This window comes from Grus americana, chromosome 4, assembly GCF_028858705.1.
Source record: "Grus americana isolate bGruAme1 chromosome 4, bGruAme1.mat, whole genome shotgun sequence".
Taxonomy (NCBI): domain Eukaryota; kingdom Metazoa; phylum Chordata; class Aves; order Gruiformes; family Gruidae; genus Grus; species Grus americana.
In genome coordinates this window covers 13237051-13257373 of record NC_072855.1, presented here as the reverse complement: position 1 = coordinate 13257373, position 20323 = coordinate 13237051, and the positions used below count along the sequence as shown (strand labels likewise).

Here is a 20323-nt window from a genome sequence, read left to right as displayed (position 1 = left end):
CCCTAGCAAACAGTAAATGCCTACCACCAACAGACCAAAACATCGAGATTAGGTCTTAGCTCCACTTAACTCACTGAAAACAGACACTGAAATATGCTCACAGACACTGCACACTATGCATCTGGCATACTGGAAAATATAGGTTGACATCTAAGTTTAAATGCTCTGCGTGTTCAAAATTACACATGGTTCAGAGGGGAGACTTTCTTGCCCTTGCACCCAAAGGCTGTTCCTTTTCTGATCACAGAACATTCAAAAATAAAACTTTCCAGGTTACCTCTCTCTTCAAAGTTAAGTGGGACACCAAAAAAAAAAACAAACCAGAAAACTTTCCAGCAGGTACTACACAGCCTCCCTCACACCAGTAGACACTGATGCCAAGGCCGATAGGACCGACGCCACCTAGGCCGCTAGTTGCAAAACCCGACTTCTCCAAAAAAACCCAAACCAAAACTAGCCGAGACACTTACACGAGGCCCGACACACACATACCATCGGCAGCCACCCCCTGCCAGCCCACCTCCCTCTTGCGCTGGGCCCACACAGCATTTTCGCTGCCCCACAAGGCCCAGGCAGCTGCCGCGTTCAGCCTCGCTCGCTCTCCCACCACCAGCGAGCCATGTTTCTCCACACGCTGGCAGCCAGGGCAGCAGTGGTCAACGGAACACGTCTCACCTCGGCACCCCTGTACTCACCTTCAGAGACCTCAAACTCGGCTGCTCCATTGAGCTGGTAGAGGCACCAGTCAACCGCACTCTCGCCTGGGGGGGCGCCAACTGGGCAGGGAGGAAAGGCACAGTCAGTCGGGGGTCCTAGGGCCGGCCGCGGGGAGAGGACTGAGGAAGGGAGAAGGGGAAGAGGGCGGCAGAGGAGAGAGGTAGAGCCGGAGGAGTGGGGAGGAGAGATGGAGGAGACAGAGGAGGGAACGGAGGGATGAGAGGGGACCGGGGAGGGCCGAGGGAAGGGAGAGCGTTTCCAGATACCCTGCTTGTGGGACATGTGTGTAGCCCTCCGAAAGGCGCCCAGTGCTCTGAACTGTTATTTGCTTGCTCCCAGCGCCGGTAGCTCAGGGCGCCTCCTCCTTCTCCCAGCGGAGCGGGCGGCGCAGGCAGCCGGCGCTGCCTCGGGGCGCTCAGGGAGCCGGGGGAGGGAGGACGGGAAGGAGGGAAGGCTCCGCCCGGAGCTCCCGGCGGAGGCGGCGCAGCCTCGCCAGGACCCGCCGCGCCCGGCACCGCCGGCCCTGCCGCGGCCCCAACAGGTGTGAACGGGCGCGGGGCGGCCCCAGCACCGCGGCGGAGGGCCGGGGACTGCCGGCGGGGCGGGCGGGGCTGGGCGGCCGCTCTGCCTGAGGCGAGCCCCAGCCGCGGCGGCGGCGGGATGCGACACCACAGCCTGGCCTTCCTCCAGCCTCCCGCCGCGGACCGGAGTTGAGGCTCCTTTCTGCTGGGGCTTCAACTTCAGTCATGAACTCCCTGTCGGGTGCCGCCGGCTGGGCTGTGTCCCTCCACAGTGCCTCAGCCATGCGCGTCTGCCGTGCGGCCAGCCTGGAGTCCACAGGTGCGTATCCCGAGCTGCACCAGGAGCCTGGGGACACAACCCCCGGGGAAGACCACACACCAGGACCTCGCCAGTGTCACCCATGCTAGCGTCCATACGGCCTCTCCTGGCTCGCCACATCAAGAACCGGCAGCTGCACTTTCCTCATGACATTCACCTCAGTTCTGTTACCATCCCTAGGCAATGTAGGCTATCATACCATAAAGGCTGCAAATACCATGTAAACTGTCAGGCTTTATATATGCTGACATCACTGCAAGGCTATAAAGTGGTTTTCATCTGGTCTGTGGACCCCTGTGGATCTGCAAACTGTCTGTACAGCATCCATGAGAGGTAAGTAAGAAAGCAAACCTGTCATCAAGTAAGCTTAAGTGCCCTGTGTAGTGACCTTTGCCTCCGCTGGAAAATGTTTAGGGGCATGGCAAACTTTAAAATGCTGAAACAGTCAGCTAGAGAGAACTTATGTTAATAAATGCCTTTATTCTTACAGACATCCACCCCAAAAACACCACAGGAGGGAAATGCAAAGGTATGATAATTGTTCTGTTCACCAGGTGGCTTTCTTGGTATTTAATTTAACATGATTGTGACTGCTTAGCTTATAGCTGGCAGCATCCTGCCTACATCTTCTGTCTCTTTGAGGTGACAGTGTCAGAGGCCCACGTATAGCACAGCTCATGTCAAAGAGAGCAAACACACTTTGTATGGGCAAATGAGAAAAGATTAAGAAATAATACAGGAAGACTATAATCAAGCCATACTAAGAGATTGGGAGCCAACAAGAGGATAAAGTAGGCAGCCATCATGGCACAGTTACACTGGCTCCTCCATCTAGCTTTTTGCTATTTGTGAAACAGTATGTAAATGATGGGAAAGCATTATTTTTGGCATAAATTCTATTTATTATACCTACATTCATCTCTTTTTGCAGCAAGTGAAGACCCTCCTGACGCCTTTAGGTTTGTAAACTGTGAGCAGTTTGATTCAATTTTTCCTAATAAAAGAATTCTGTTCAAATATTTATATTCTTCTCTACTGCAACCAAGATAGTGTCACACTGTGGCCTTTGTGAAAGAATAAGGAGGACAATTACACTTTCTGAAGAAAATAGGTTTAAAACGGGAGTAACATTCTGCAAACATTCTCAGTTACTTTTAGAAACAAAGCAAAACGCCAACACTTAAGCTTTCCTAGGAACTTCACCTAAATTACAAAGACCATAATGCCTTCTGAGGAAAAAGAATACCAGTTCATTTAGACAGCATGTGTGTGTGTATATCCCTAAGCCATGTGTTTGCTGGATGTGCACTACCTTTCTTGGAACTGAAAAGGTTTAGGCTGATGATTTGGGGGAAAAAAAGGGTATCCTAGAGCTGTATTAAAAGTGAAGCTTCATCCAGCTGCCTACAGTGATACTAACTCCCCCTACAAATTACCTACAGACCTTGATTGCTCTTCGTAACAAGGTATTATCATAAATAAAATTAACCTTAGCATTCCACTGTTAGCCTCTTCTTTTTGGAGAAAACTCTAGTCTACTGTATAAATTCGCGAACAAGGGCCCTGTTCTGGGAGAATCCATTCATACAACATTTAATTTTTATGAAATGTATGCTGTTCAATTTAGTATTACTGACTTACATATCATTTTTCATTCTGGACTTCAAATATCTACGAACTTTATATGTTAAAAAATCCACCCAGTTTGACATGTAATGCAGCATGCTTTTTTTTTTTTCTTTCTAAAATGAGGGGATAGATGCAAATCACATTTACAGTGTGTGATTGATCTGTTTCTACAGGTATCTTGAATATTGAGATGGTTTCATTTGCACCCAGGCACCAGCTAGTCCAGTATGAATTCATCTTTTACTTTTATCAGTGTAAGTCTATAGATGGACACTCTTAAGCTATTTGTGATTGTTTTCTTCAGAGAGATGACTGGTTTAATTAGATTTGGAAACTAGTAATGCTAAATTAATGGCAAACTTGAAGGTGGGAGCAGGTACCACCTTCATTTCATGTTCTTTACTTTTGCACTGTTGAAAATGAACTAAAAGTTTGGTATGACATTTTTTGTCATTTCAGGATTGTAACATTGTTAAAAGCGCATAATTTACTGAAACTAGAACTTAAGCAACGTAGTCAAATTACAGTTCTGCATATTTTAAAGAGTCAAAGTTTTAAAAAAATACTTTATTTTGGCTTTTAATATCACAATGATAGATTGGGCAGAAACTGGTGCAACTGCAGACAAAACTTCAGAGGAGATTGTTTGGGCTACATTACCTTATAAGATTTTTTAATTATTGGTTGGATTTTTTTCCTTTCTGATAGTATTTTATGCAGAGACAAGAGTCTACCTTTTCAGTTCTCAGCACAGGGTCCACCTCTTGCTAGCAATGATAAGTCATAAAACCAATTTAAATGGGATCAGAAGGTCAACTGCCTAAAATAAAATTTAGTCTTGCTAGAACTTCAAAGATGCAGACAATAATCTGTAATGAACTATTATACCCTGAAATAAAGAACTTGCATTCAATTCAAAAGAATTGCCTCAAAAAAACCCATAGGGATTTATAGTCATCCAAGATGCAGAACTCAACATCTCCCTGAACAATCAAGTTTTATAAGAAAACCAGCCCCAGAGTTATCAACAAGAGCCACCAGGACCTCGTCAGCCTGTGGTTTAACTGGCTCTTGCACCCTGCTCTAGGGATCTCACATACCTGCAGAGCAGCTCGGGGCTAAGCCAAAGGCACCCCTTGTGCCCCAGAATCCTCTCATTTAAAGGAAAACTGCTGTAGCTTTTAAAACAAAACAAAACAAAACAAAACAAAACAACCACCACCACAAAGCATCTTCCCTTGACAGCCGAGCCGCGGCATGCAGGCCCTGCTTCTCCGCCCCGGGCCGCTGTGCCGGGAGGCGGTGCCGGGCCGGCGGGACGCGGAAGTGCGGCGGGCAACCCGCGGAGCCGCCATGCGATCCCCGCTCCTCCTCCTGCTCCTCGGCCTCCTCCCGCGGGCCGACGGCCGGGGGGAGCTGCGGGCCTTCGTGGTCGCCCACAGCCACATGGACGTCGGCTGGGTTTACACGGTGCAGGTGGGGCCCCCTGCGGAGCGACGCTGGCCGGGGTGGATAACGGCGCGGCCGCCTTCCCTCCTGGGACGGCCTGGCGGCGGCCGGGGTAGGGGCGGGCTGGTCGGCTGATGGGGCCGGGCCTCTCCGCTGCCCCAGCTCAGCTCCTTGTGTGCCTTCACGCTTGCAAAACTACCCGGAGTCGTGTAAGGCTGGCTGCGGGGGGGGTCTGCCTGCTCCTGTCCTGACACCTACCCACCTGCAGAGAAACGCCTAAATCCTTGTAAGGTGTATCTCCTGCCCTGGAGTGTGCTCCAGCACCCGGTATTTCGGGATCCCAACGCTCGTTTGGAAGAGGCGTGATTAGCTTAGGAGCTGTGCCCGTGGATTTTGAGTTTGCCTGTGCCTGTGTTCAGCAGGATGCTCCTGGGGAATTTTTTTTTTTTTTTTCAAAGGAAAATCTGCAGTCTGTTTGGTGCTTAGATTATGTGGCAGATTTTCTTGGTCTTTTTGTTTATCTTGTTCCTAAGCCAAAACTCCAGGAAAACTTTCTGTCTTAGGAGAGCAGGATCCCAGGTCCTCAATGGCTGGGGTGGGGTTGGAGCCTTTAGTGCCATGGAAGTGTAGCAGCAAAGTAATTTTTGCTAAATAAATGAGATGTAGAGCAAAATAAGTCAGGTGGGGTGTTAATACCTTTAAGATATGTTAGTCAAAATCCTGAATTCTTCTTTAATGTGAATTTCTTTTAATTAATAACAAATTTCTTTTGTTTATGTGAAAGATGCTGTGGTTACTTCACTTGCTAGAGTGATACGGCATCACATGTTTAAGAGTAACTGTAATAAAAAAGAGCTAATGGCTCACTAAGGAGTGTCTGCTGTGCACGTGTTTTGTCTTTCCCTTTTAGGAAAGATTAGTGAATTTCTTTAATACTTAAAACTCCTGCTCAGAAGTTGCATAAGAGAACACAAAACTAATTTTCACTTTGGGTCAGTTAGTGGTCAAAGATGTCCAAAAGAAATTACACACTTTTTTTTTTTTTTTTTTTTTTTTTGAGAAGATGCAATTGCTTGAAGCCTCAGTTCATCTGCTATTGAGTCACAAGCATCAGTAAGTCCTGTAGTCAAAAACCATAGAGGTTACCGGTGGATCCTTTCAGATGTTTCTGTAGTAAAGGGTAACTCTCGGTGGGATACTATTGTGATCCCCATCTATTCTACATTTTTGATTTGCTTATTTGTTAAGTTTCCCTCATGACTGACAACATGCTGTATTTTCAGTGTTTCATTTCTCCATTTATAATTATTTATAATTATTATTTATACTGGATCACTGCTTATTGTTTCAGAGTATTTCATCAGCTGATAGAGGATTTGAATTGGAAAGAAAATTCTTGTTGTTGCTTGCAAGTATCTTGGTTTGGAGAATAATTATTTTCAATAATTATATATAATAATAACCCAGATGACTGGATTTTATGAACTTTGTAGGATTGGGTAGTATCTTAATCCTTAGTTCCAGCATAGTTTGAGTTGGAATAAAGACTGGCTTGCCTTAATCTTCAAAATACCTCAAGAAAATATTTTCAGTAAGTTACCACACAGAATATTTTAGTATTGTATTAAATTTGAAAAGTCCTTGTTCATCTCTTAATATCTAGTGTACTTCACTTAACTATTAAGAACTAAAATTGAACCTGATGTTGTAATCATTGTACATATACTTGAATTTTAAGATGTATTGTTTGTAGCCAATTGCCAGTGAAAAATGAAAATTCCTTAGCAATCATTTGAGTGTGTCACTGTTGAGTATTAGTAAAATGTAAAAGCTATTGCCTTAGTTAAAATTTCACATTGTATAAAGCATGTAATCATAATCTTGATTTTTTAAAAAACCTTAAGAACTGATTGAGAAATCACGTAACAGGTAATTATTTAGATAAGCACTACAGTATTTTAAGCCACTCACACTACACTCAAATGTTTTCCCTATTCTAATGGGGAAAAGTTAGCATTTTTACAAAGATAGTTGGATTTCAGTTGTGGAAAGCAAGGGGTTAGGAAAAGTTCATTTCTGATTTGGAACACATCATCCCCTTCTTATTTCAAAATGTGGTTCTTGTATAGGAAACTTGCCTAAATTAAAACTATGGATTCATATTTTACATATCATACCCATTAGTTTTTAGGTGGGTGAGAGATCTATATGTCAATCACTTCAAGATGTATGTATACGTATTGTGGTATGTGTTCTTAAGCAAGTATCTGTAGTTTAAGTAGAAAAGTGTTTTGGTTAGTGTTAAAGTAACTGTGCTGTAACACGCAGATAACTTTGTTACAAGAAAACCCAGACATTGCAGGAAATTCTAGGATCTCTGCTGTTGCCTTTAGACATTGTATATCACTTCAAAATTAAGTAAAGGGTAGAAGACTAGATCTCGTCAGCAGAAGTTATGCTGGCAAGGATAAACGTACATGAAGTATGTTCATATGCACAACTTTAAAGTTAACGTGATATTGTTCATTCAATAGCATAGGATAGGATATAACCATGTGATAGATTATTTGATGGGTACAACTGTTGTGTTTCCATTTCAATAAAATCCATAGGCTTCATTCTAGAATACAAGTTGCTTTAGGAATGACATAGAATAGATGCACAGATTCTGGATGATTCTGTGTCAACAGCCAAACTCATTCTAAGAGTCCTTTGCCAGTTTGGTTTTACTTTATCCTAAAACATCAAGCAGAGTGGAGTTATTTTTCATGCCTGAAACTTCTAGGGCCATAATAGTTTGATTTACATTACATGTATCGCCGTACTACCGGCAGCGCACCCCTGCAGCACAGTCATACTCACTCTGAAGAAACAATTCTGATAATTCAGGCCATCAAAAGAAGAGCAGAAATGGAAAAATAAAGTGTGTATGTGGGTTTTTAAACTATGTTGGTGCAAAGTCTTATCATTTATGGCATTGTTGATTTAAGGTAAGCAGTGAGGGACAGGACGAGCTGTTCCCAATACATCAAAAAGAAAGCTTGTATTGGTGTCTGCAGATCTTGGGGGAAATTACACCATAATCTAGTCAGGTTTCCAGTCAGAGGATGTATTTTGGAGCAGAAGGGCCCACAGGCTGTACATAATCACAGATAACTTGGCCTTTCTGAATGTACAAAGGAAGTGTGCAACAAATGTGAAGTTTTTGATATCTCCTTTCTCAAATCTAATGAGTATTCAAAACAGCCCATTTAATATAGGCAAAAGAGAGTTTATTTTCTACTTTTTTTTTTTTTTGCAGGAAAGTATGCATGCTTACGCAGCAAATGTCTACACATCAGTTGTAGAAGAGCTAATGAAAGGAAAGCAGCGCAAATTTATTGCTGTGGAGCAGGAATTCTTTCGACTCTGGTGGGATGCAGTAGCCACAGATACGCACAAGCAGCAGGTAAGTTGTACTGGAGTCATACTTCCTGCTAACAAAGAATCCACGCTCTTTTCCGGGGGGCAAGGAGGGGCAAAGTACTTCACCATTTGCTTTTTACCCAGGTCTTGTGTAAGCTATCTCTGAATCTGGTGGTACTTATGAAAGGACCTTAACTCTAAAGGCAGTTGCAAGAGGTTAAAACCCCAGCTATAGATTAGAGCGGTAGGAGGTAATAACCTTTGCACTGAAGGCCCTTCACACTTTACAGTTCTTGTTTCATCAGTGACTTTCTTATTTGTGGGCATGCTAGTATAAGGTGTGGGTGATTCTGAAAGAGGCTGCACCAATATCTGTTAAACATTTGAAGCTTATAAACTACTGCCTAATGCTGCTCACAAGAAGGAACGATTTTCTTTCCAGTTAAGTACTACTCAAAAACCTGCCATGTGTAAACAAGGATAACGCAACAAAGAGGTGACTGTAGATTCAACAGCAAAGCTGTTTCTTGGGTTTGTTTATTCGTAAGTTGTGATCCCTTTCAATCTTTAGAGCTTTAATTTGAGGATTGTTTTTTCCCTAGTAAAGACATTGTGAAGTTTTATTTGTCATTTTTTCTTTCCTCTGGCATGAAACAAACATGCTGATACCAGACTGGGCTGACAGCCTAGCAGCTGGTCATGTGTTGCATTGCAGTGCAAGATGTTTAAGTTTTGAACCCTAAAACCAGAGGTTATACAAGTGCAGCTTCCCCTATGTGCTCACTCAGAACTCCATGGTCTCTCTAGTTACCAGGGTCCAGCCAACAGCAGCATATTACTTGCAGTACTTTATGTTTCAGTTTGTTTAAAATACTAGATGTTTAAAATGTCATGTAAAAATAGATGCCTTTTCTCTTTTTTTTTTTTTTTTTTTAAATCTAGTCCCTTCACTAAATTCTGGATTTTCTGTAATGTTTAGTATTTAAATAATAGCTTACAACCTGTGTGCAGCTGACCTTTGTATGAGAAGTTTTGCTGTGTATAGGCAGTTCACTGTTTTTGTGTGCGCACTCTGCCCATACTTGTCTGTTGCAGGACAGTTTTCTTGTCTGTTTTTAATTAGAAAACTGTACTGTAAGTCTGGGGTGGGAGAATTAAAAAAATAGGATAGGAACTGCTTTGTGCAGATGCAGAAGGGTACTCTAACTTCCTAAGGTAAGTTGATCTTATTTCAAGTATGTTATGCTGCTGCAACCCAAATATAAAGACCCATGTTTTTAGTATCTATTCTAGTTACAATGTGGAATCCAGAAAAGTATATGTGTATCACATTTGACCTCAGTAGTGCAAAACTAGTGCCTGTGATTCAGCCTTTAATTTCCTAGCCTGATTACTGATAATTGTTACTTTTACACATTTTTAGTTAGTTCTCTAGTTATTCTACAGGTGCTTCTCTGAAAATTAAAATTATTAAAACCAAATTCCTCATAAACCTGTGTGTCAAACATTTTATCTCTAATTTAAGAGCTATGATGCTTGGTCATAAGTGGGATGTTTTTAACATTAGCAAGTTGTAAATATTGGGCCTTGAAATTAGGTCACTCTAGTCACTGTCCTGCTTTTTCCACTTGAACTCTAGCATTAATGATTTTCTGTAGTACAGGCTCTCTGGTTTTAATTTTGCCTTTTTTTTGTCTTAATTTAGTATTTTGCTTGGAATACAGGATTAATTCTAATTTCTTTTGGAATGTCTGCTTTGGATTGGATCGGTGTCATTAAAACCTTGTAAAAGGTACAGCCTGGGTACTGAAGCTGCATTTATAATTCAGACAAGAGAATATATAGGAGTGAAATGTATTGCAGCAGTATTCAGCCAGATATGAATCTCTTAGTTCTCATTGCATGTTATTTCCACAGTATTTTCTTGTGTGAACCGTTCCTATTGCCTTACCCTGGGTGATTTAACAAGAAGAAAAAAGATGTGTAGCCACTTCCATCTGGTTTGTAGGGGTGAGATGATGTAAGGATAGTAGTAGTTGTCCCAAGGACCACAGATATGTTCTACTACCATAGCACCGTGCTGCTTGTAGTACCGCTGTGTTAGTTGTCTCAATTCCTCCTTCCTTTTGCCCTGTTATGGTCAGCAAAAGTGCTTGTCATTAGAAATATTGTTTTCTTTTTTTTTTCCCCCTAGGATTGGGTGTTATTTAAATGAATTATTTTTCTTGTATTTTCAGCCTCTCAGAGGTTCCACAAAACTTATATTAAAAAAAAAATGTTTCCATGGCCCAAAGTTTGGAGCAGAGGTATCTTTTTTTGGACATCCATCCAAATGGGGAATAATAGCCGCAGATGCTTTTCATGTAGGTCAGGACCAGTTCTGTGCTGACACCAGATACCAGTTATCTGGTCTCCCAGCATGCTAATCAGTCACCACAGTCAGCTGGAACTAATTTATGAATGCTGAGCCCTGAAGCATTTTCACAACATTGTGAATGACTGAAATGATTGTAATCAAAATTGACAATCTGGCGTTGTATCTCAGCAGACACAGGGGCATTCAGTGAAGGTTCCTGGGGAAATAAACATAATAGCTCTGGAATTGGCATCCTACCAGACAGAATTAAAAAAAAAAAGTGTGGAGATTAAAATACATACTTATATAAACTTTCATTGTCAGAAGTTTGAGGTATCTTTGAAGATTTAGGTAGTGAAGTAACTATATTGAAAACAGAGGACTTCCTAACAGTTCTAGAAAGGGACACAGACTATTACTGCCTCCCTCCAAACATCACCCTCCTCTTCATCCAGCACATTTGCTGAAAGTTGGACTTTCCAGCATACTTCTAGTGGCTGAAATTAAAAATAAACAAACAAAACAAAAACCTCCAAACAAACGAACAAAAATTAACAAAAAAAAAACCCAGAAAAATCTTGAACAGTTGAACAGGTTGTAATATACTGACAGTTTTAAACTAGGAAAAAGAGATGAGAAATGAAGGTTAACAGTGAGTTTATCACGCAAGCAAACCTGCTACATGTGGAATAACTATTTCTTAATAAAGCATTCTGTCTCTCACAAGCTGAGCAACCTATCCATGCTTTGAGGGCAAGGTGGATGCATAGAGAGTAGAAGGGCTGTGGCCGCAGCGTGATGGCACGCTCTGCCTCCCTCCTGCATTCCACAGATGTCAGTCTCCAAACTGTTACAGAAGTAGCAGACTACAGGGAACCCTGGGTGCTTGCATATTGCACTCTCATCCAGCCACTCAGTGCCTTCCCTAAGCCAAGACAGATGCAGCAGGAGAAAGACTTTGGGAGAAGCACTAGTGTCTTCTGTTTTAATCTTCCAGCTCTGGTTGCCTTGAGGCAGGATCCTAGGCTGCTGCCAGTGCTGTGTATGGGGACAAGTCTGATGTTTAGATAGTATAAAGGTACAGTAACAGCCTTGTTGAACTTCATGTGGTTCACATCGGCCCACCTCTCAAGCCTGTCAAGGTCCATCCCTTCCCTCCAGTGTGTTGACCACACCACACAGCTTGGTGTCATCAGCAAACTTGCTGAGGGTGCACTCGATCCCATTGTCCATGTCACCAACAAAGATGTTAAACAGTGCTGGTCCCAATACCAACCCTGAGGAACACCACTCGTCACTGGTCTGCACTTGGACATTGAGCCGTTGACAGCAACTCTTTAAGTGCAACCATCCAGCCAATTCCTTATCCACCGAGTGGCCCATCCATCAAATGCATGTCTCTCCAAATTAGAGACAAGGATGTTGTGCGGGACAGTGTCAAATGCTTTGCACAAGTCCAGGTAGATGACATCAGTTACTCTTCCCTTGTCCACCAATGCTGTAACCCCATTGTAGAAGGCCACCAAATTTGGCAGGTACCATTTGCCCTTAGTGAAGCCATGTTGGCTGTCACCAATGACCTCCTTATTTTCCATGTGCCTGAGCATAGTTTCCAGGAGGATCTGCTCCATAATCTTGCCAGGCACAGAGGTGAGACTGACTGGTATGTAGTTCCCCAGATCTTCCTTTTTTCCCTTCTTAAAAATAGGGGTTATGTTTCCCCTTTTCCAGTCAGTGGGAACTTCACCAGGCTGCCACAACTTCTCAAATACAATGAAGAGTGGCTTGGCCACTTCAGCCACCAGTTCCCTCAGTACCCGTGGATGCATCTCATCAGATGCAATGGACTTGTGCATCTTCAGGTTCCTTAGATATTCTCAAACCTGATCTTCTCCTACAGAGGGTGGTTCTTCATTCTCCCAGTCCCTGCCTTTGCCTTCTGCGACTTGGGTGGTGTGGCTTGAGCACTTGCTGGTGAAGACTGAGTCAAAGAAGTCATTGAGTACTTCAGCCTTCTCCGTATCCCGAGTAACCAGGTCTCCCGTTTCCTTCTGAAAAGGGTCCACATTTTCCCTAGTCTTTGTTTTATCACTGGTAAACAGTTGGTAAACTTTCTTTTATCGCAGGTAATGTGCTATGATCTGAAATTAATTTGCAGCCTTTTTGGATAAGGCTGAAATGATGTTTATGTTCTGTGTCTTAATTTCAATATCATAGGTCCATCAGTTGCTTCAGGAGGGACGATTGGAATTTGTCATTGGAGGGCAAGTGATGCATGATGAAGCTGTGACACTAATTGATGATCAAATTTTACAGTTGACGGGTATGCATTTTTTCATTTTTCATTGTTGTGACCTTGGGGGTTTTGTTTTTTTCATTTCTCCACCCCAAGATTGCTATTATTTTATTACTCTTTAAGAACTGATTAAAGCATCTCTTATTTTTTACTTGCTGGTGGATTAGCTGTAGAAAAATCTTTGCTTTAAAAATAAAACCAAACACAACAGTTCTGCGGAAAACAGAAGGGTTACTGAAAACTGGCTTGCAGTTTAATCCATGTCAATTATAAACTCCTTTGGAGCAGAGGCCGTGTGTATGTGTGAAGATAGTTGTGATGAAATTGTATCGTGTAGGCAAAGTCTTCTGCAGAATGTGGGCCGTAGAGTGTCACTGAGGTAATCTGAACTTAGTCTAAAGACTTGCTTGATGAAGAAACCCATTTGTAATCATGAACAGCGCCCTTTGTTAGAAATAGGTGCCTGTTTCCAAGAGATGCACTATTTCCATTTTAATCTTCTAGCTTCTACTTACAGACATTTGTATGTTACACCTCTCCATCTGATGGTTTAAAGAGTCTTTTAGTATTTGGGTTTATCTCCATCTGGTTCATGAAAAAAGAAACAGGATAAGTCATGCCACCGCTGTGCTGTAGAGGCCTATAGTATGCCACGAGGGAGCAGCATGCTTTTTGGGGGGTGGGAGGAGATGTATTAGCACCAGCTGTTTGTCATGGCTGGTATAAACCCTGCCAGTTTCAGGGCTACACTCTGGGCAGCTTTCTGCATGGAAGAGTAAAGGGGCAGAAAACACTTCTATCATTTGCTGAATCTGACCGCGCAGCACCACTGGCCTTGTCCCTTGCTTGTCGGTATTTATCAGGAGTGCAGGGATAGCAGCTGCCTTTGCATCTCAGTGAGTCACCACATCACACTCTGGCCAAGAGGAGGAGAGAAGATGAACTTTTTTTTTCTCCTGATCTGTCTCCTGTGTTTAAAAGTTGTTATATGGGCTTAGTACACCAAACCCAGGACTTCTCCAAAGAAAATACTAATATTGACTGAAGAGTCCTTCTGTTAAATGCAAATACTGCTTTTTCTTTCATTGGCGTTAGCTGCAAAAAACATTATTTCTAATTTAATATTTCATTCTGTGTATAAACATAATTAGTTTTTTAAAAAGAAAATTCAAGTTTGGTAATTTATTCAGCAGGAACAAAAATATTAATATATTTTAAAATCCCCATTTATTTTTCCTGAAAGCACTCTACTCACATACAACCAAAAAAACATATCCTTGCATTGTGTGTGGAGTTCATCTTGAGAAGACAAAGCCAGTGCAGATATTTGGAGTCTATATTTCATGTCCTCTCCTGTCTGTCCAGCCACCTGTGTTTTGGAAGAGCCTAGCAAACTCTGCCTAAATGTGCTTCAATCAGAAGAGTTAAAATAAACATATTGTTTGTGAATGTTTTCACTAGACAAGACCTTAACCATGGGAAAGATGAAGGGAAAAGAGAATGCCTTGCAACCTCAGTTATTCAAACATGATATTAAAATTTGGAGTAGAGTTAGTCCAAAACAGGGAAGATATGGTTGTATTTTCAAATAGTTCTGAGCACAATTGCAGAACTATGAAATTAAGATCTGCAAACTTTTTTTTTCTTTTTCTATGATGAGAATCCTAGTGTATATATACCAGAGTTCTGAATGAAATCTACTGCTTTTAGCTGTTATTTTATTTTCATCTAAATGGTTTGTTTGAGTTTATTCTGTTGTCTGGTCTTTCTGGTTTGGGGGTTTCTTTTTTTGAAACTCATTTCAATACAAAATTAATAACATTGGTTGTAAATAGCATTGTGTATCAAGATGGCTATTAACCATTGGCTTTTTCCTTTTTATACAATTGAGGATCATATTCATATTAGTTTTGTTTACTGGATGGCTTCCCTGTCCCTTTGTCATTGATACGAGACTGAAATTTTCTGAGAATGGGTCATATGATTTGAGCAAACACAAACTAAACCCCAGCTTGTTTTCATGCAGACTCCAACCTGGCTGTTGGCCTTAACCTACTCTGTATTTAAGTACTTTTTCCCAGGCCTGTCTCTAATCATAATTCCTTTTTCTTATTCATCTTTTGTGATGTTGATGAGTTATACTTGGCATAGCAAAATAAATATTTTCAGTGTGAAACTTTCTGCTGTGAATCATTAAATTCCTGAAACTTTAAATGCTTTGGTAAACAGTAACAAAGAGCTGTCCTTTAAGTGCTTATCTGCAATACTATATGCCTATTTAATTTATAAAATGAACTTTTAAATGTGTTCCTAACATAAAAAAAATTTTGCTTTGCAGAAGGCCATGGATTTTTGTATGAAACTTTTGCAGTCAGGCCTCAGTTTTCTTGGCACGTTGATCCTTTTGGAGCTTCAGCTACAACACCAACTCTCTTTGCTCTGGCTGGTTTTAATGCTCATCTTATTTCTCGAATTGACTATGATCTGAAGGCGGACATGCAGAAAAACAAGGTAAAAATACCCTTGGGAATGGAACCCATTGCCAGTCTCTACTTACAGTCATCTAAACCACGACATTAAGATAAGCATCTGTCTGATCTGTGCAAGAAAATATAGGTATTTCTTCTCTAAAAGTGACATTCTGATTGCATATGGTAGTGGTGAAATATATTGAATTTGTGTAATATGGTCAAGTAATGTCTTCGTGACATCTTGGTCAAGGATATAGTCTAGCCTGAAGAAGACAGAAAATGTAGGCAGTTGGGCAAGGCATAAGTTGGCATTGAATTAGGAGTGTTGGAAATGGAGGCATCTCAAATGGGTTTCAGCTTCCCCTGAGAAAATCTTAGATAGGTGTTTTATATAGACTGTTTTAAAATGTAGTGTGTATGTTTGGGCACAGTGCTTGGGCACATACTTGGAACATTTATTTGTGCCTATAAAAGTGATAATACTAGATCAGTTAGGGTAGCAGCTAATAATTTTTTTGCTTAATTCAGTTTTTGTTTCATGTTCTGCACAGTACATGTTTTTCTTTTCATATCACAATGTTGGATCCTGATCTGTCATCTAAATTATGTGAAAATAAGGGGCTTTCACTAGTATGAGCTGGGCATTAGGCAGTTTTTTATGAATCTTGAGTGAAATTCAAGTGTCTCTGAAGAAGACAACAGAATTCCTGTTGAATTTGGCCAAGCCAGGACTTGCCACCTTATGTTTACAGTGAATTGTGATACTTCCTTTCTGCTGAAATCTTTTATGAGTTTTTGACAGTCTCTTCCCATCTAATTTTTTTTTTTCCCCCTGGCACTTTACAGTCTGGAGGCTTCCAAAACTGTAAAAATTCTGTTCCAGTTGATTAAACATTGATTCCCACTGACTATAGTGCAATCCAGACTACATCTGGGTCTTTTCTAGCACAGAGGTGTTCGGCTTCTGTTTCTGTTTCACTTCCGCTGAAACAAGTGAGATGTAATGCCTGTGATGAGCTAGGCTTACACCTGGGTTTTAGCAGTATGCTTGCAGTGTTCCACCTCCTCTCCTTCTCCATCAATTTGAATAGAAAGAGGCAACGCTATAGCTTCCTATATATAGTATGTGACCTTGCTTGGGGTGCCGTTGGCTGGTCTTAAGTAAAAGCACTTGAAGTATTATAAATGGTGGAAAGGAAGATGGACACTCCGAAGTCTTAAGTTGTTAATGATGGTATTTCTGTGCTTGTCATCAAGGGTAATAGTTTCTTACCTCTTTTGTTTTCCAGAACCTTCAGTTTGTATGGCAGGGCTCTCCTTCCTTATCTGAAAGACAGGAGATCTTCACCCATGTTATGGATCAGTACAGCTACTGTACCCCATCACATATACCTTTTTCAAACAGGTCTGAAGATTTCCAGATTGGACAGAAATAGTGATCACTTCTGAGAGTTTACATTGTTGGAATTTAAGCATTTTCTTTGACTGTTTTCTTTCAACAGTATTCTACTGCTTTCTCCTGACCTGCAGTGGGTCAAGGAGAAATCTAGACTCTGTAGATCTGAGTCAGGATTATTAAGCATCCACAGCTACCCACCATAATACATGAAGTTTGCTCAGTACCCAACAACTAAATGCTCAAAAATGACACCTACTACTGACAGGCATTAAAAATACTTCAAAATATTGACAGTCTTTAATGTTTTCTAGCACCAGGAGACTTGGAACACAGGTACTGCTTTCATGTACATATATGCACCATGTCAGTCCTTATCAAAATAATATAGAATAAAAATGCAAAACACATCAACTGCTGTAAACAGAAAATGTCCAAAACAGGACTGGAATTCTGTTTCTCTGCCTGGAAAGTTAAGATTTAAAAACTCCAGGAAAGTCAATATGGACTTGGCCATTGCTAATTGATTTTCTGTGGGAGATTTTCAGCTTTATATTGGGCTGAGATGGTGTATATTATCTGTGTATAAACTAAAGTGACTAAATATTTCCATTTACTTTGTGAAAAAAATCTGAGAGCTTTTGAAAACTTTATTTTGCTCACTAGCTTATCCAGCAAAATACTCTTTGTAAACAAAGTCTACTTGGGGGAACATCCTCATTGTTACAAAGCTTGCCGTTTTGTCCTATGATTGCTTTGTTCTATGCCAGTAAGCAGCAGGGACTTGGAAAGTTGCACAGTGTGAAAAGAAAACTGGACAACCTTCCCCCTATCTCCACCCTCAAATAAACACTAAAACCCAAATATTTGTAATGGATATAAACTGGAGGGGGTTTGGGGAGTTGGTTTGGTTTTTTGTGTTTGTTTTTTTTCTGCTTATTCCCTATGCATCTGCATTTTATCCCAGCACTTTTTGAACTGTTTTTCCCAGTTGAATAAATCCTGTTTATAGCCTATGGCTTTCTCCTTAGATCAGGATTTTATTGGAATGGAATTGCAGCTTTCCCAGATCCACCAAAAGATGGTGTTTATCCAAACATGAGCCTCCCTGTTACAGATACTAATATCCATCTGTATGCACAAACCATGGTGGCAAACATTAAGGAGAGAGCAGCCTGGTTCCAAACAAGCGATGTTTTGTGGCCATGGGTAAGTGTGCGATCAGCATTTGCTTTAGAAGTGGCAGGTACACCTACAGTATGGACAGTAGGTCAATGGTATTTTGCTACAGTACGTACTACAAAAATGCAGGTACAAACCACATGTCTGTAAAGTGTTTTCCTAATAAGTGGGGTACAAATGTCTGATTAGTAATGATTTTTTAAAAACTAGAAATTCCTTGTACAGTCTGCCAGCTGTCTACCAAGTCTTCCACCCTACTTTATATAGAAAGAAAGGTGACATAATTGTGAAGATAACCTGTTGTGAAACTATATATTGCAATATTGCTTCCTTTTTTCTCTCCTTGCTTTGTCTATTTAACTGATCTTTTTAGATAACTGCTTAGCACAACATAACTCTGTGTTAACAAAAATTATAGCATTACAAAAAAATGAATTACACATTAGGTAGACAAGGTCTTTTTTAACTGATGTGTAATCATTTTCTTATACAGTCTTTGTGTTTTAGTTAGAAACATAAGTATATCCCAGCTTGATCATCCAAACACTTTTTTCAGCAATATGCCATGTTAATTGTCCTGCATGTACACAAAGCATTGATATGCTCTTGCTATTAAGTCCTTGGAAAAGAATAACTTTTCCTAAACTGAATGTACAGTCTGTTTTTGAATTTTGAGGAAAGCTCTAGGTCTCCTAATTACAGTTAAAGGGTGATGTATGTTCTTAAGATGGCTGTTTCACTGCAATATCTGTTATTGCAGAGAATATTTTCTGAGTGATGCAGCTTTGAGTCACTGATTTGTTTTTCTCCTGTGTTTGTGGCACTTGTTTACATTAAATTTATTGGGTTTTTTAGAGGGTGAGAAGTGGGATAAAATACTCTGTAGTAGTGCTATAGTGTAAGTTATGGTGGAATGGCGAGGAAGGAGTTTATAATAGTACAAACAAATTCCAAACATCTAGATTCAAACCTGCAGTTTTGCAGTAATGAAGAAAATGTCAGTCTCTGACTTCCTGATTTGTGTGCTTTTGATAATGAGCTTTAAACAAAGTGATAAAAGTTTGTTAATCATTCATGCTGCTATGTAAAGAAGTAGAGAGAAATAGATACATGGATACCTCTATAGCTAAGCTTAGCTATTTTTTCATGGTTACAAATAGTTTGGAGTACTTGGATTTATTTTTTTTTTCCTTCAGTTAAAAAATCAGGAAATACACACCTTCCCATTTAAGGTCAGACCTCACATCTAGACTATTGGCAGTTTTGTGGTGAGTTATATGGACAAACAAGTGTTTGTTCATGATCTGAAGCACCTAGTTGTGCAGTGTGAAGCACTGTGGGGCAGTGTAAAAGTTCAAACCTGCCTCTCTACAGGCCATAGCAGCAGATGTAGGAGGGGGGAAGGAATTGTCTTAAGGGCTGGAGCTGATCCTTAAGATGTTCTTTGGCCTGTGTGATTGAATTAACTGTACAGTAATACATAGTGTTCCTGTACAAAGTTTTGTTCAGACAGTGAGTGGATGTGATGACTAACTACCACAGGTTCTCCTGAATATCCTTGTTCTACAGAGCTACAGTGCTCCCCAGCTATGTTTTGTGTCAGTGTGAGGAGAGTCTACCAGCCCAGCACATCCCGTTCTGTGGTGTGAAGTGTCTACTTTTTAAAAGGAAGTCTTCTTGGATCATGGATTGAAAGTAGTGCTCTGTAAATATGAAGTAGTTTTGACTGGTAAACATATTGCTTCTCCACAAATTTAACATTAGGAAGTCTGGTTTGCACTGACTGATGCACTTTTCAGTATTTGGTTTGATATGTTTTAGTAGCTCATTCCAGTTTGAAATTGTTTTCCAGTTTCTGCTATATATGTGCAGAAGATCTCTGGGTATTTGAGAAGAACTTTTCTGTTTTGGAAGTAGAATTTCCACTTTCTGATCAGTGACTTAGCCTGTTAAGTCTGAGGGACAAGCATGTGCACTAGGATTCATAAAGGGTGTGATGGTGACCTTACTTGAAACACCTAGTAAATTGGGTGTTTCCCACTCATATCTGGAAAGAGAGGGGAGAGTAAGCACCTCTGAGTTCAGTTGAACTCATCAGGTTCAACTCATGAGTTGAATGGGTTCAGCTCATCAGGTTAAACTCCTTGAGCTCATGAGGTAAAGGTTGGAGTAGAAGATGGGATTGCAAGGAAAATAGAGCCTTCAATAGAAGGCAGAAGTTGTGCAAGCATGCTCAAAAAAGAGGCTTTAATACACAGTGTATCACCTCTCTTAACTATTTGGATGAGCATCAGAAGTGCTATAGTCTACTGTCATGATAAGGCATCAGCAACACATTGTGCGACATTTGTACTACAGGGATCTCTGTCCAGATTGTTTTGTTTCACATCATGTCCTCAGCACTTCCTAAAGCTGTGAGCATTCTTAAGAACAGAGAATAAGAACTTCCTTATTTTCTAAGTGGGAGAAATGCCACGTGAAAAGAAACAAAGGTCATCTTTCCAGGAATGTATGCATGCATTTTTCCAATTGCTACCACAGAATTTCATGTTCTTGCACAATATGGTGTGTCAATACGCTTC

The 20323-nt window shown here is 40.9% G+C and overlaps 2 protein-coding genes across 5 annotated transcripts in view; one reads left to right on the top strand and one right to left on the bottom strand.

Moving 5' to 3' along the window:
* The window catches only part of PPP2R2C (protein phosphatase 2 regulatory subunit Bgamma), a 201110-nt gene extending 199983 nt beyond the window's left edge, over positions 1-1127 (bottom strand). Inside the window, exons 1-2 of the mRNA XM_054824004.1 lie at positions 984-1127; positions 696-776 (exon numbers count right to left, since the gene is read on the bottom strand). Coding sequence (XP_054679979.1) covers positions 696-776; positions 984-999 — 97 coding nt within the window. The 5' untranslated portion in view covers positions 1000-1127. The remainder of the gene's footprint in view (positions 1-695; positions 777-983) is intronic.
* Positions 1128-4509: 3382 nt separating this feature from the next.
* The window catches only part of MAN2B2 (mannosidase alpha class 2B member 2), a 31600-nt gene continuing 15786 nt past the window's right edge, over positions 4510-20323 (top strand). For 3 of the 4 annotated variants that reach the window (XR_008576864.1, XM_054824002.1, XM_054824001.1), the window contains exons 1-6: positions 4510-4662; positions 7937-8083; positions 12614-12719; positions 15031-15203; positions 16453-16568; positions 17591-17768. Coding sequence is in view for 3 of the 4 variants with exons in the window: in XM_054824002.1 (XP_054679977.1) it covers positions 4540-4662; positions 7937-8083; positions 12614-12719; positions 15031-15203; positions 16453-16568; positions 17591-17768 (843 nt within the window). In the remaining variant the exon portion in view is untranslated. Of the gene's footprint in view, positions 4663-5709; positions 5749-7936; positions 8084-12613; positions 12720-15030; positions 15204-16452; positions 16569-17590; positions 17769-20323 lie in introns of those variants that run through there. The other variant, XM_054824003.1, reaches the window with a different exon arrangement.